General features: G+C 41.9%; 1 protein-coding gene across 1 annotated transcript; it reads left to right on the top strand.

The window, feature by feature from the left end:
- Window positions 1–256: 256 nt before the first annotated feature.
- Window positions 257–15,573, top strand: LOC113028426 (uncharacterized). The gene is made up of 9 exons (XM_026178682.1): window positions 257–314; window positions 830–965; window positions 1,058–1,148; window positions 1,260–1,680; window positions 1,977–2,145; window positions 2,241–2,458; window positions 5,566–5,637; window positions 6,977–7,125; window positions 15,169–15,573. Exons 1-9 carry the CDS (start codon window positions 284–286, stop codon window positions 15,571–15,573), a joined length of 1,692 nt encoding a protein of 563 aa, XP_026034467.1. The 5' UTR covers window positions 257–283.
- Window positions 15,574–17,256: the final 1,683 nt, after the last annotated feature.

Raw genomic sequence — 17,256 nt, forward strand, 5'->3', positions numbered from 1 at the left:
TTGGAAGATCTGAATGCTAAGATCCCCGTAGGTTATATGCAGAGCTGTTAGTGTTTCAGTTGAAGATTGTGGAATTACATAGAGGGAAGTTGGGATAAAATTCACTAAATCCTTCCAACTGTAAGATCCCAATCCCTAATCTCTTTTGTAACATTTAAATAGTAAAATTCCAACTATTAAATATAAATCACTAATGTTTAAAAGATTTTAATTTCCCTGTTTCCCATTATTCTTATTTCGTTTTTTCATTTTTTTTAGGTTTCCTTTCTTAATTCCTACGTGAATGGTGACATATTGTCACAGTCAAGAAACAAGTGAGTAACAAAATGTTTTTATTTTGTTCATACTTTTATACCTTGTAGCACCACACATTAAGACCTATGTAATTGTCTGTGAGCGCCCATTGAATTTAGTTTAATCGTACTATCTGCGTATCATTTCGAGTGAAAAATGTTTTTAGGCTTCATCTGCCTGCTAGACAGATTATGTGTCAAATCAAAAAGGAACATAGCCCTACAGTAAATAAGTACACATACAGAAATCAGCGCATAGAGACATTGACCCTTGAAATTCTTTAACAACACAAATTTGCGATGCTTCCAAATCTTAAATAACCGTCCATGTTAAAAAGGAGTTCTTCCTTCAAACTGCCATTAAAATGCCACCAAAGTCCTGATTCCAATTCAAAGTGGTAGGCTTTTTATATATATATCAAGGTTTTCTTATATTTCTCTTCTTATTTTTCAAGTATTGGGACATATGCTCCTCAATTTGAAGACTTGTTGGCAAAAAATTATTCACCTGTTCTGATGTGTATTCTTCTCTACAGGAAAAATGCCACGTCAGATGACAGAATGCCCAATATGCTTGATTCCATATGTTGCAGTTGGGCAGCATTTAAAAAAATACCACCATGTTGTAAACAAAGAAGAATTACATTTACTGCTAAATTACTGCTCTACAGTGTAAGTCACTGTCATACAGTATATGAAAAAACATTGCAACAATTTAAAGTGGTAGTTGTAGTTACATTTGTCAAACTGGATGTGATATGCAGTTACAGGGGCAGGCTGGACTGTCCAGTATGTAAAGTTAAAAACCGTATAAGACTGGACAAGCACTTGGAAAATGTCCACTGTGAGATTGAGGTTAGTGTTTTGTATAGCTTACATTTTGTTGTTAAATTAGAATGCATTCTTATGTGACATGTTTCACTAACTTTCTCAAACATTGCTGTTCTATTGTTTATACCCTTTCAGAAATCAGATCAGAAGAAAGTAATGAGGACAGCGAAACGATTGGCTAATCTGAAAGCCCTCAAAGCTCTCAGACGTTCAAATCCACAGCCTCCAATGGTGACCTCACTGGACATAGAGCAGCTGACTGAAAGCAGTGATCAAGAGGAGCAAAGTGATAGCAGTGACACCAGTGAAGAATCTGCAGAGATTAGAGAAGACAGCTCAGTCCATTCCCCTGTCAATCAGTCAGATGATGCTCAAGTCCAACATCAGACTTGCAAAAATTGCAAAGAACTGCATTTGAAACTACAACAACTGAAAAGTAAACTGAAAAGACTGAAATCCTCTAAGGATAAACCTGGCCTCAAACCCCTCAACCCCCCAAAGCGCCAGAAATTTGAAAGACATAAACCTGACCCAACAGCCCCGCTTCCTAAATTTGGTATGAATTATTTAACAAAAGTGTTTTTTGTTGTGTAGTGTAATGTGAATTTGGATAACTGGTTGTTCTATTTATTATTGTAGGCTCTATCTTAAAGTATAAAGTGCCTTGAGGCAAATGTTGTGACTTGAATGGAATTTAATTGAATTCTATCAAGGAAGTTAAATCCTGCTAATTAGCAATATCTTCCAAATATCATTGTCAACCAATTCAATTAGAAGAATCTTTTCTGTACTTCATCAATTTGTCATGACACTCCTAATTGCTATGTTGTTACTACACTTTATTTTAAACAGAGAAAGTCCTGAATGCTTGGTTTCAGCACATTTGTGGAACAAGTAAAAAGGATGTCGACAACGCCAAACAACGGGTCCAATATGTCCGTGCCTGGGCATATTTCATGTCTCACAATCAAGTCCCTGCAATGACGTTTGCATTTATGGACAACAGAGAAAGACTGACTGAGTACATTTTTACAAATATCTGTGATATATTAGTCCAGTAATCTCAATAATACTAAAGTGATTACTGATTTGTGTTTGTTTGTGGGCCTTTTTTAGATGGACAACTTATCTGAATAAACATGCCGTGACAACCAAAAGGATTCGGATTGGAAATGTGAGGGCGTTCTTGAAATTTCTAATTGATGCACAACTGCCAGAGGTCAGAGCCTCCCGTAAGGCTTTAAAGGGGACTTTATTTGCACTTCAGTTGGAAATGAAGAAGAGCAGAAGGGAGTTACACACCCACAGGCAAGCCATCCGGATCAAAAAATCACGTAAGATCCAACTTTACTACTTATTCATCACTGTCGTTACCTAGCATGTGTAACAAATACATTATTTATAAATGTCACAATGTCATTACTGTGATGTAGTGAGGAAGGAGGACTCAAAATGTTATAATCTAAAGTATAAATTGTATACAAGTATATATTTTCTGTGCTGTATTTACACAGTGGCATGCAAAAGTTTGTGGAACCCTGATAACTTTCATGGTTTTTCTTTATTAATCATTGGTTGCTTGGATTAGCAATTTCAGTTCAACATATCATATAGCGGACAAACACAATGATATTTCAGAAGTACCACTGTATACAATGTACAAAACAGAAAGTAAACAGAAACTAGGAAATGCAGAGCTGTTAGGCTTCATTTTCTAGTTTCTGTTTACTTTCTTTTTATCTACTTTCTACATGGGAAAACAGTATGTCACCACAAGGAAACAGAGGCACACCATGGATACTAATTCGTATACAAAGTTCAGGAGGACAAAAATAAAGCAGAGAGAATCTACCACAGATGTAGAAAACAAAATTAATCAGGGGGTAAATGTTAAACTAAACAACATAAAATTGGCACCAAAAACAGGAAACGTGACCAGTAACTAACCAGTGGCAACACATAACTAAACATACAAATGCAGAAAGAAACAACATAAAATATCTAAACAATAAGCAAAATAGTAATCAAATTAAAGATACCTACTGATAAAATGAACTATACTGTCAAAAAACACAAAGACAAAAATGGTCAAGGAAATGAGACTATCAAAATTTAGGATATTGATATTTCCTTTTTTCAATTCAATTCAATTCAATTATTTATATAGCGCCAAATCACAACAAAAGTTGGCGCTTAAGGCGCTTCATAGATACAGAGAAAAACCCAACAATCATATGACCCCCTATGATCAAGCACTTTGGCGACAGTGGGAAGGAAAAACTCCCTTTTAACAGGAAGAAACCTCCGGCAGAACCAGGCTCAGGGAGGGGCGGCCATCTGCTGCGACCGGATGGGGTGAGAGAAGGAAGACAGGATAAAGACATGCTGTGGAAGAGAGACAGAGGTTAATAACAGATCTGATTCAATGCAGAGAGGTCTGTTAACACATAGTGAGTGAGAAAGGTGACTGGAAAGGAAAAACTCAATGCATCATGGGAATCCCCCGGCACCCTACATCTATTGCAGCATAACTAAGGGAGGATTCAGGGTCACCTGGTCCAGCCCTAACTATATGCTTTAGCAAAAAGGAAAGTTTTAAGCCTAATCTTAAAAGTAGAGATAGTGTCTGTCTCCCGAATCCAAACTGGAAGCTGGTTCCACAGAAGAGGGGCCTGAAAACTGAAGGCTCTGCCTCCCATTCTACTTTTAAATACTCTAGGAACAACAAGTAGGCCTGCAGAGCGAGAGCGAAGCGCTCAAATAGGGTGATATGGTACTACAAGGTCATTAAGATAAGATGGGGCCTGATTATTTAAGACCTTGTATGTGAGGAGCAGGATTTTGAATTCAATTCTGGATTTAACAGGAAGCCAATGAAGGGAAGCCAAAACAGGAGAAATATGCTCTCTCATTCTAGTCCCTGTCAGGACTCTTGCTGCAGCATTTTGGATTAGCTGAAGGCTTTTCAGCGAGTTTTTTGGACATCCTGATAATAATGAATTACAGTCGTCCAGCCTGGAAGTAATAAATGCATGAACTAGTTTTTCAGCGTCACTCTGAGACAGGATATTTCTAATTTTAGAGATGTTGCGAAAATGGAAGAAAGCAGTCTTATATATTTGTTTAATATGTGCGTTGAAGGACATGTCCTGGTCAAAAATGACTCCAAGGTTCCTCACAGCGTTACTGGAGGCCAAGGTAATGCCATCCAGAGTAAGAATCTGGTTAGATACCATATTTCTAAGATTTTCAGGGCCGAGTACAATAACCTCAGTTTGATCTGAATTAAGAAGCAGAAAGTTAGCGGCCATCCAGGTCTTTATGTCTTTAAGACATTCCTGCAGTTTAACTAATTGGTGTGTGTCATCTGGCTTCATGGACAGATAGAGCTGGGTGCCATCAGCATAGCAGTGAAAATGTATGCTATGTCTTCTAATGATACTGCCTAAGGGAAGCATGTATAATGTAAACAGAATTGGTCCTAGCACTGAACCCTGTGGAACTCCATAATTAACCTCAGTGTGTGAAGAGGACTCTCCATTTACATGCACAAATTGGAGTCTATTAGATAGATATGATACAAACCACTGCAGCACAGTACCTGTAATACCTACAGCATGTTCTAATTGCTCTAATAGGATATTATGGTCAACAGTATCGAATGCTGCACTAAGGTCTAGCAGGACAAGCACAGAGATGAGTCCACTGTCAGAGGCCATAAGAAGATCATTTGTAACCTTCACTAAAGCTGTTTCTGTGCTGTGATGAGCTCTGAAACCTGACTGAAACTCTTCAAATAAACCATTCCTCTGCAGATGATCTGTTAGCTGTTTGACAACTACTCTTTCAAGGATTTTTGATATGAAAGGAAGGTTGGAGATTGGCCTATAATTAGATAAGACTGCTGGGTCTAGAGATGGCTTTTTGAGTAAAGGTTTAACTACAGCCAGCTTGAAGGCCTGTGGTACATAGCCGATTATTAGAGATAGGTTGATCATATTTAAGATCGAAGAATTAATTTTTCACATGAATGTGTTATATTCAGTACTAAGCTTGGTAAACTTGGAAAGTTTAGGAAGTAGGATAAATAAATTGAAAGGGTTAGTATTCTGGATTGAAAGTAAGATTTAAGTTCAAAATGGCAATCCAATTCATTTTCATATACTGTGAGCTCTGGTCGCCAGTTCTTCTTCCTTACAAAATAATTTTTTGAAAAAAATTAGGTCTAAACTACAACCTGTTGTTTTTGTGCACCCCTGTTGTTTTTCAGGATGTTTCTTCATAAACCATTGGTTGCTTGAATTAGCAATTTCAATTCAATATATCATAAAAATCTGTATTAGGTCTGAAATACAACCTGTTTTATATTTACATCATTGCGTGCAGCATGAATGAGCATGACTGGAGCTGCAGGAACATAAAAACATTCTGTGTCTTTTAGAAATGCTTGTAGATCCTGTCCACATCACTGATTTTCTCCAGATGGCCACCACACACATCCCTGAAGCACTTGGTAAGTGTGTAGTTCATTTCTCCATAAGGACAACTCTAATAACCCCAATAATATCTCTGTTAATGAGAAATTATATAATATTTACTTACCAGCTGTAATCTGTATGTATATATAGTTCAGAATCTCAGATTTACAGAAATATATGACAGAACTTTTTGCTTTCAATTATAACAGACTGCTCATTTATAATCACTTGTTGGACTTTTGATTTTTCTTCAAATATATAATACATATACAAACAGTAGCATTTGTGATGTTTATATAGGATTGTATTAGGGGGAGTATATAGCAATATAATCAGTGTTGGGAAGGTTACTTTTAAAATGTATTCTGTTACAGAATACAGAATACATGCCCCAAAATGTATTCTGTAACGTATTCCGTTACGTTACTCAATGACAGTAACGTATTCTGAATACTTTGGATTACTTAATATATTATCATGCTTTTTACAACAACGTGAATGTACTATTGCTGTGTGATTTATTACTATTACTGAAGGTCCGCGGCTCCGAACCGTAGTAAAGGGACCTCTGACTAATACGGCGGGGTCCCTGTCGGCTCGTAGCCGAAAAATAGCTTTACTTTGTTGTGTGGGTCACTTTTTTTGCGAGAGACAGAGAGAGGCGTTGAAAGGCTGCTCCAACGGAACTTATTGTTTTCGGAGGAAAACACAAACACGGTGTACAGTCGAGTCTTAATAGCTTACTTACAACTGGGCTCGTCAGGCACTCTTCTTGGCTGAAGTGGTTATTATTATATTTACATGCTTCCAGCTCCCGTTTTCCTCGACGACAACTCGTACCTTTCCACTCCCCTTTTTCTCCCTCCTCGCGCTCACAGACCCATAACGTGTATGGCAGTCCATTCTCCCTGCAACACTGACTACACTGCCCATGATGCTACATTCTTTAGAGCTATGCTTGTAGCATTCTGCCTGTTAGCTTAGCACAACAACAACAACGAAAAGGCGCTCTCTCACCCAGGAAACACACAGTCGCGCAGAGAGAGAGAGAGCGTCGCCCTGTAACCATGGCAACCGTAACGCTGCCGCCTGGAACAACAGAACGTAGCTGTCAAACAAAACCCAAACAGTCCTGACCCGCGACAAAATGAAACAGGAAAGTACCGCAGTGTAATCCATTTATTTCAACAAAGTAACTGTATTCTGAATACCACCTTTTTAAACTGTAACTGTAACGGAATACAGTTACTCATATTTTGTATTCTAAATACGTAACGGCGGTACATGTATTCCGTTACTCCCCAACACTGAATATAATGGATATGCTTCCCTATCCCTTGTGTCTTACTGTGCAACCTCTATGTTACTCAATAGGAATGACAACACAGAGAGAGACTACAGAAAAAGAGAAAGGATTGAGGACAAATGACAATGGGCAACACACAGTAACTACAGATAAAGACAAAGCACTCAGCACAGAGGACAAAGACATAAAGGAACAGGGACCACAGATGGAGACCAGGGTTAAAGAAAAAAACGATTTGAGGGAAGAAGGAACAACTGAAAACAAAGACACAGTTAGAGTAAAAGAAGATGGCCCTGGGACTAGCTATGAGTCTCCAGTGGCACACCCAAAAAAGAGGAAAAGGTCTCTAATGAAGAAAAGCTCTTTGGCGAAGTGTGATGAAAGCAGAGAAACAAGGCAAAAGGGCAACAAGCAAGAAAGAAAAAGACCAAAGAGCCTGACTGCAAAACAGCTGTTAAGTCCAAAGATGCTCAGAAGTCACAAGACTAAAGAGGCACCTAAAGATACCAGCAAAAGACAAAAAGTCATACAAAGAGTCAGAGATATTACAAGAAAAAATAAGGAAAAGAACAAAGGATTGAGCACAATTGACATAGCTGAAGATAAAAATGGGAAACATACAGAGACTACAGAAAAAGACATAGCACTCAGCACAGAGGACAAAGACATAAAGGAACAGGGACCACAGATGGAGACCACAGCTGAAGAAAAAAATTATTTGAGATCAGAAGGAACAACAGAGGAAGGAATGAGACCACAGACAGAGACTACAGACAAAGACAAAGCACTGAGCACAGAGGACACAGACATAAAGGAACAGAGACCACAGATGGAGACCACAGCTGAAGAAAAACATAATTTGAGATCAGAAGGAACAACAGAGGAAGGAATGAGACCACAGACAGAGACTACAGAAAAAGACAAAGCACTGAGCACAGAGGACACAGACATAAAGGAACAGAGACCACAGATGGAGACCACAGCTGAAGAAAAACATAATTTGAGATCAGAAGGAACAACAGAGGAAGGAATGAGAACACAGACAGAGACTACAGAAAAAGACAAAGCACTCAGCACAGAGGACACAGAGATAAAGGAACAGGGACCACAGATGGAGACCACAGTTAAAGAAAAAAACGATTTGAGATCAGGAGATACAACAGAGGAAGGAATGAAAACACAATGACAACACAAGGACAAGGTCATGTCCAGAGAGAGAATGTGAATGTTAGATCCTGTTGATCTCAGAGTTCTTTGGTTGCAATTTTTAATTATACTAAATTTTCAAGACCTTTGTGATCATGTGAGTTTTTTTGTTACAGATTTTACACAGTTGCTCTGGGTTTTTTTTTTTTTTTACATTTTACTCACTTTGATCATGCAAGTTTTTTAGTTAAGTTTAAGTATTGTTTTTATTTTTTTACTTCTAAAATAATAGTTGTTTAAAAAAAGACAAATATTGATATGCATATGTTGTTTATAACAAATGCCAAATGGAGAAAAATAAAATCAATAAAAAATTTTCTGTTCAATTTGAAAATGACGTGTCTTTGTTCTACAATCATTAGTCATGGATTTCATTTCCAAGCTGTAATTCCAAATAACTCATATTTTATACAGGCATGCTATGCAGATGTTATTAATAACATTAGCTGAATTAACACAAATAAAAGTCCTCACAAATTATACCTGATTCCAAATAACAACATTGTGATGTGTTTAATGGTAAGCCCAATTACAATTTCTTCTATCTAAATAACTAATTATTCAGTTTTTTTCAATCCAATTTTGGCAAAGAAATGTCTGTTTCATTTTTTTTCCCATCCCATTTCCTAATGCAACCCATAGAAAATAAATCTTAATCAATTATTCAAAGATATTAAGGGATTTTTTTTTACTTTTCTCTGTATGCAGTGTGTCTTTGGAAATCGATCTCCCCCCCCCCCCCCCCAAAAAAAAAAAAAAAAATAAGAACATCAATCATAGCAGGTGTGTTTTACTGTTTATTCTTTATGCGTTTGACTTCTCAGATTTATTGGTTTTAACTGATGCTGTAGATATTAAAAATTATTTGTGCTCCAATTAGTGGAAATGCAAATGTGAAGTGTTGTTCAAAATAAATCTGTGAAGGTTCTCAGTAATTCAGGTCATCCTAGTTTAGGTCATCGTAGACCCCCTTGGGGTCACTCCTTTAGGGCTTAAATCTGGGATTCTCCACCATTTCAAGACTCAAGAAGTTTATTGTCATTTCGTATGGTGTTACCCTATGGAGTGCCAGGACTGCCATAATGAATTAATTAAATGTGGCAATAATTAATTATTATGGGGCCCGGCCGGGCACAGCCCGAAGAGGAGACATGGGCCCATCCTCCCGCAGGCCCACCACCCGCAGGAGGCGCCATAGGGGTCGGGTGCATTGTGTGTCGGGTGGCGGCCAGGAGCAGAGGCCCTGGCGGACTGACCCCCGGCTGCCAAGACTGGCAATAGGACATGGAATGTCACCTCTCTGGTGGGGAAGGAGCCTGAGTTAGTGCGTGAGGTTGAGAGGTACCGGCTAGATATAGTCGGGCTCACCTCTACACATGGCTTGGGCTCTGGAACCAGTCTCCTGGAGAGGGGCTGGACTCTGTCTCAGTCTGGAGTTGCCCCTGGTGAGAGGCGGCGGGCTGGGGTGGGTATCCTAATATCCCCTCGGCTTGCTGCCGGTACGTTGGGGTTTTTCCCAGTGGACGAGAGGGTTTGTTCCCTGCGCCTTAGGGTCGGGGAACGGGTCCTGACTGTCATCTGCGCTTATGCGCCGAGTGGCAGTTCAGAGTACCCAGCCTTCTTAGAGTCCCTGGGGGGGGTGCTGGAGGGTGCTCCACCTGGAGACTCTGTTGTCCTGCTGGGAGACTTCAATGCTCACGTGGGTAACGACAGCGAGACCTGGAGGGGCGTGATTGGGAGGAACGGCCTCCCTGATCTGAACCCGAGCGGTGCTCTGTTATTGGACTTCTGTGCTAACCACAGTTTGGCCATAACGAACACCCTGTTCGAACATAAGAGTGTCCATAAGTGCACGTGGCGCCAGGACGCTCTAGGCCGTAGGTCGATGATCGATTTTGTAATCGTATCAGCAGACCTGCGACCATATGTTCTGGACACTCGGGTAAAGAGAGGGGCTAAGCTGTCAACTGATCACCACCTAGTGGTGAGTTGGATCAGGTGGCGGGGGAGGACGCTGGACAGACCTGGTGCACCTAAACGCGTAGTGAGGGTGTGCTGGGAACGTCTAGCAGAGGCCCCAGTCCGCGAGATCTTCAACGCACACCTCCGGCAGAGCTTCAACAGCATTCCGAGGGAGACTGGGGACATTGAGTCCGAATGGACCATGTTCAGCGTCTCCATTGCCGAAGCTGCTGCATTGAGCTGCGGCCGCAAGGTGATGGGTGCCTGCCGTGGTGGTAATCCCCGAACCAAATGGTGGACACCAGAGGTGAAGGGAGCCACCAGTCTGAAGAAGGAGTCCTATCGGGCTTGGTTAGCCTGTGGGACTCCGGAGGCAGCCGACAGGTATCGACAGGCCAAGCGGAATGCGGCTCGGGCAGTGGCTGAAGCAAAAACTCGGGTGTGGGAGGAGTTCGGAGAGGCCATGGAAAAAGACTTTCGTACTGCCTCGAAGAGATTCTGGCAAACCGTCAGACGTCTCAGGAGGGGAAAGCGGTGCTCTACCTGCACTGTGTATAGTGCTGGCGGAGCGCTGCTGACGTCGACTGAGAAAATTGTCAGGCGGTGGAAGGAATACTTCGAGGACCTCCTTAATCCCACTGACACGTCTTCCGAGGAGGAAGCAGAGTCTGGGGATGAGGGGAATGATCCGCCAATTTCCGGGGGCGAGGTCACTGAGGCAGTTAAACAACTCCTTGGTGGCAGAGCCCCTGGTGTTGATGAGGTCCGCCCCGAGTTCCTGAAGGCTCTGGACGTTGTAGGGCTGTCCTGGTTGACACGCCTCTGCAATGTTGCGTGGAGATCAGGGGCAGTACCTGTGGACTGGCAGACCGGGGTGGTGGTCCCCATCTTTAAGAAAGGGGACCGGAGGGTGTGTTCCAACTACAGGGGGATCACACTCCTCAGCCTCCCTGGGAAAGTCTATGCCAGGGTGCTGGAAAGGAGAGTTTGTCCGTTAGTCGAACCTCGGATACAGGAGGAACAATGCGGTTTTCGTCCTGGTCGCGGAACACTGGACCAGCTCTTTATCCTCTCCAGGATACTTGAGGGTGCATGGGAGTTTGCCCAACCAGTCTACATGTGTTTTGTGGACTTGGAGAAGGCATTCGACCGTGTCCCTCGGGGTGTCCTGTGGGAGGTGTTGCGGGAATATGGGGTGTCTGGCCCATTGCTACGGGCCATTCGATCCCTATACAACCGTTGCAAGAGCTTGGTTCGCATTGCCGGCAATAAGTCGGACTCGTTCCCGGTGGGTGATGGGCTTCGCCAGGGCTGCCCTTTGTCTCCGGTTCTGTTCATAATTTTTATGGACAGGATTTCTAGGCGCAGCCAAGTGGCGGAGGGCTTTCGCTTTGGTGGCCTCAGAATCTCATCTCTGATTTTTGCAGATGATGTGGTTCTGTTGGCTTCATCGGGTGAAGGCCTCCAGCTCGCACTGGAACGGTTGCACCGGTCCGTCGTGGTGAAGAGGGAGCTGAGTGTAAAAGCGAAGCTCTCAATTTACCGGTCGATCTACGTCCCTACCCTCACCTATGGCCACGAGCTGTGGGTAGTGACCGAAAGAACGAGATCGCGGATACAAGCGGCAGAAATGAGCTTCCTCCGAAGGGTGGCTGGCCTCTCCCTTAGAGATAGGGTGAGAAGTTCGGCCATCCGGGAGGGGCTCAGAGTAGAGCAGCTGCTGCTCCACATCGAAAGGAGCCAGCTGAGGTGGTTCGGGCATCTGACAAGGATGCCCCCTGGGCGCCTCCTGGGTGAGGTGTTCCAGGCATGTCCCACCGGGAGGAGGCCCCGGGGCAGACCCAGGACACGCAGGAAAATCTGACGTGCATGGCAAACTTCACCGACGATATTTAGGGAGGAATAAACACACATCAAACATAAATGAACCATTTGCCTGTCTCCATAATTGAGAGCATTTTCTCTTCTTATGTCAACACTCTCTCTCTCTTTTTTTTTTGTTGCTTTTTCGGTCATGTTATGTTTACCTGTCAAAGGCTTATTACAAACTATGAAACACATCGTGCAGACTTCTGGATGTTAGAAGAAAACTAATACTGCTCATGAATGAGACTAAAGGCAGGAAGGTGTCCTTTAAAACTAAACATGTTAATAGGACCTCCCTATTTATATTATAGTTTATGATATAGCACGTGTATTTCAGTAATAGCCTACTGATTTCAGTGTAGTGGTGAACAGTCACACAGCTCACGTAGGCATTATCTGTGATACTCCTTAACTATAATTTATCCAAGTTAACTTCAGTTAACCATTCAGACGGTTCTTTTGCAATGAAAAACATAAACACCCATGCTGCCGGTAGGTTTCCTCAGTGCCAGCTGTTAACATTATAGCTGCTTATGCAGTAACCATGGTAACCACGGACTCTGAGCGGCTGGATCGACGCAGGTCAGACAACAATTTTACATGTATGATCTTAAAACAGGACACAGCCACTATACGTGCTGGCCTCATATCAAATGTGAAGGCAGACTGAGTCTATGTTTGACGTTTGCTTTATATCTAATCTTCCTTTTCAAACATTTAAACAGCAGCGAGTCTGCAGCTGAGGGAACACAAACTCAAACTGTCCGAACAGGTTTGCTCGTTTCTTGGATTCATTTGGTGATTTATTAAATGTATAACTGTTATTCTAATCTGCTGCTGAGTCTCTTACACTTTTCTTTATGTTGTATATTTTCACGTCTCTGGAATAGTTGGAAGTTAGATAGTCAGCTGAGAAACTTTGTGTTAACTCATGGAGCTGAGGATATCGTGGATATGCTGACCTCGCTCCGTGGTGTACAGGGCCGTTTACCCTCATGATTAATATTCACAATAAAAATATTAGCCGAACATCATGAAGTCTGTATGTGTTTCATAGTGTCGAACAACCTTTGTACAGTTAAAGCCAGCAGTTACTACATGACGGAAACACCAACGTTATCTCTTTTATGCGTTTATACACAGGTCACGCTGATTGCTGAACAAAAACCCAAAGATCAGATGTTAAACAGATTTATTTGCTCTCTCTCCTCCTTAAACATGTTTTTAATGTTAGTTATAATTCAGAATTGGCGACTGAAACACGTAGGACACATAAGAACATCAGGAAATAAAACACCGATAAATATAACCTCAGTAAAAGAAGTCAGCGGGGGTTATTACAGCTGTGTACCGGGGCCTGCGCTTTGTCGGTGGGATTGCTTGCGAGGCGAGCGGGTCTATCCCATGCTTTGCCGTGAGACTGGGCAGACATCTCCGAAATCATCGAAGCACTTTTGCAAAGAGGCTGTATCTTGACAAACCGACCAGACACATGAAGATTAAACCACTACATTCTCGGCTAAAAAAATATTAAAACGGTATTTGGTGACACACGAACAGGGTTTTTCAAAGTTCAGTTCTGTTAGCTTCCACATGCCGGTTGTTGTGTGCTAGAAACAATGGCCACCAGGCCAAAGCAATGGTTTTGACTCGATCAGCGTTAACCCCGCCCCCTGAGTTTGATGGGTGAGGCTGACAGATAAAATTATTTCATCATGAGAGCCAGGCGCCAGGACTGCCAAAATGAAATAAATAAATGTATCATTAAATAATTAATTAAATGTGTCAACAATTAATTAAATGTGTCAATAATTAATTAAAATGTGAAATAAATAAAGAATTAATTAAATGTGTCAATAATTAATTAATTACATGTGTCATAACTATTTATTTAATTAATTAATTCCAATTCTAATTAATTATTGACACATTTAATTAATTATTTAATGGTGTATTTAATTAATTCATTATGGCAGTCCTGGCACTCCATAGTTACCCAGCCTGAAACGAAATACTGTCTCTCACCAGCCTCTACAGTGCAATAAGCAATACGTTTGACCTTAGAACTGAAGAAGCTTCTTGGTAGAGAGGTGAAACATCGGCAAGCAACATAAGGAAATCCAGGCATTTTTCCTTCCAAGCTCCCTAGAAAGCTCACAATGAAGCACCCTTTGGTCAACTCCAGAGCCAACAAGCTGAACATCCTGTATAAGAACATTGTAGGTAAGAGCAGTTTCTCTTCATAATACACTGATATTTTATACATTATAATAAATCCAATCATGTTTACATTTTATTCGTAGAAACTGATAACTTTCAGGTGCAGACGTGGATGTTTGGACAAATTGTTCATGTAGATAATCCTCATTGCTGTTTTTTGTGATCATTGCACTCTATGTGATTATTTTTCTCCTGCTGTATTTCAACAACTTCTCATGGCTAGCGGAGTGAGCTGTGTAGAGGAATAACTGAGGACCCAAAAGGTGAAAACAGAAAGTCCACGAGAAACGCAGGAGCTCACAGAACAGTTCACTGATGGTTCAAGGGTTGACCCGTAGGCCATGAGCACAATAGTCCAAAAAGGTTCAGCTCCGGAGGCCCACTGTGTGAAAAGCTGGTCCGGAGGCCGGCTGTACAGAAGGTTCCTGGGACCTTCCAGCGGATGCAGAAGACAGCTGAGGTGATCCCTCGGACTCTCTAGTGGAGGCAGATGACTGGATGGGACCCTCCGACCCTCCAGCGGAGACAGACACAGACCCAGTAAGTACAGGGACCTCAGGCAGACAAAGAGAGGAACCAGCAGTTGCAGGGACCTCTGACAGATACAGAGCAAAACCAGCTGATGCAGGGACCTCTGGCAGATACAGAGCAGAACCAGCTGGTGCAGGGACCTCTGGCAAGCACAAAACAGAACCAGTAGGCTCAGAGACCTCTGGTATTCCTTACACTGGCTGGAGTTGAGCAGCAAATTGGTTTGGCTCAGGTAGCGACAGCGGGATGCAGTCCTCAGGAAGCTGAAAATGTTCACCAACAAACCCAGCAGAGGACGGAGGCGGAAGGTGAAGTAGTTGGCGCTGGTGTCTTAACCTCCAGGGGTCTTGAGTCGGCTGGTGGCTGGCACTCAGCCTCTGGGAGGCCCTGGAGGGAGTTACTGTCTCTCACATGGCCAGCTTTTGAGAACCATTAAATGTTTCTATGAAGTGTGTTCCCTGCTTAAGATGAGTAGTTGAAGATGATGGCTGAACCAATGAGTGGACTGATGGCTGAGCTAAAGGCGACTGAGCACATAACTGAGCTAGGGGCGACTGAGCGATGGACTGAACAGGAAGTTGAACTAATGGCTGAGGTGCAGGCCCTGCTAATGGCTGAGCTAGCGGCAACACAGGAGACTTGGATAGTGGCAATACAGGAAATTTGGATAGCGGCAATACAGGACACTGAACTAAGGGCGACTGAGCTGAGCGTGACTGAATTGAGGGTGACTGAACAGGAGACTGAGCTAATGACTGAAGTAATTGTTGAGGTGAAAATGGAGCTGGTGGCAGAGTTGATGACCAAACTGCTGGCCAGGCAGCTAACAGAGCTTCAGGCCGGGCCGGGCTGCACATCCTCCACCAAGCAGAGCAGGTGAGCAGTGAAGGGGGTGAAGGCGAATGTTGTGGAGAATGTGCAGTCCGAGGGATGGCAAACGGGAGGGAGGCATAGCTGATCCTAATAAACGGGGAAGCAAAACTTGATACATTGACATAGGACACAGACTTTCAAAGCAAAAAAGGAAACATAACAGACATGGACTTGACTAGGGGATAAAGCTGATAAGTGGGACAAAAACTAGGGCTGGGTATCATCACGGATTTCTAGAATCAATTCGATTCCGATTCACAATGTCCCAAATCGATTGATTCGATTCAGTTAAATTTTTTGCCTCAGACAGTCAGAAATATTAAAATTCTGATCACGATCATTTTCCTGGCCTGGGATTTTATAGCAGATGACCTTAAAAATATTCTGCAGTAGATCAAAAACGAAAGAAAACAATTAATCAACATATAAACATGATGCTGCTGAAGTGAAATAGAGCAAAGTTACTGAGGTGTTATTAGAGACAAAACCAAGCATTATGCAATTTTGCACAATTTTTAAAAAGTTTACATTTGTTCAGTAGCTGATTGAACAGCAAAAATTAGGCTCTCTTTTCAGAAGTAAGTAAAAGCGAAAAAAAACCAGCGTCTGACAGCGTTGTAAACAATGGTAGACTTGTGCGTAATAAGCAAGTAAATAATGCAGAAAACTGAGATTTCTAGACAAGAAACTGTTTTTGAAGTACACACACAGAGAGAGAGAGAGAGAGAGAGAGAGATAGCTCTGCATGAAGTGTGATTTTTATTGTGGTGAAAGCAAAGCACCAAAAGTAAGATGAAATTTATGATGATGTTTATGTGAAGGGAAATGTGAAGCTTATTTTGGATCTTCTTTTGCTGCTGGTTCAGTCAATATTGTTTAGAGAGATACAACCTGCAGCTTCAGAATCTATCGCAAAAAGGGTGTAAACATAAAGCGCTGACCCACTGAAACATCAGAATCAGTGAACTGTCGGCTTTCAGCCCCGAGCGCGTCCGTGTTGTCAGGTGAGAAAGGCGACATCTCACTGATTCTGATCTGTCGGGTGCATGTGTGCAGAATCCACGTACCTGCTCTAAGTCACTGTTTTAGCTGTGAATTAGATTCAAAATCGATTCAGGATTTTAATAAATCAATACAACATTATCTAAGCTAGAATCTATTTTAATCGATAAATCGATAATCAAAATCCACCCCTAACAGCAATCATGGAAGACAGAAAAAGACATCTAAGTGGTTGATGATTGAGCATGTGTCTGACAAACGAATTTTCCTTGAGATAAATTAAGTTCTTAATTAATGACTAACCTCATATTGTGGATGGATTTTCTCAGTTGTTCTCCTGACTGAAGTTTGGTCCATTTACAGCATCCTGCCATGCGATTGCATTTGTTCCTTACCACTGGGAACTGTCATGTTAACTTTTATCGAGTGGAAAAAAAGATGGATGCCTGGATGTTAAACGTAATTATTACACCTGGTAGAGCAGCAACGCTGATCATTTTATTAAAGATTAAAGAATTTAGACAATTTTTGTGATTCCACAGTAATCGTTTGACTTTGGGACCTGCAGCATAGTTTGGGTCCAGCCTTAAAGACTGGATTCTGTTGTTATTATTTAATTTAATAATACATTCCAAGAACTGTTACCCTAGACAATGATTGCAAACTAGATCGTCTGATTGGCTGAAAG

The sequence above is a fragment of the Astatotilapia calliptera genome, chromosome 2, assembly GCF_900246225.1.
Source record: "Astatotilapia calliptera chromosome 2, fAstCal1.2, whole genome shotgun sequence".
NCBI lineage: Eukaryota > Metazoa > Chordata > Actinopteri > Cichliformes > Cichlidae > Astatotilapia > Astatotilapia calliptera.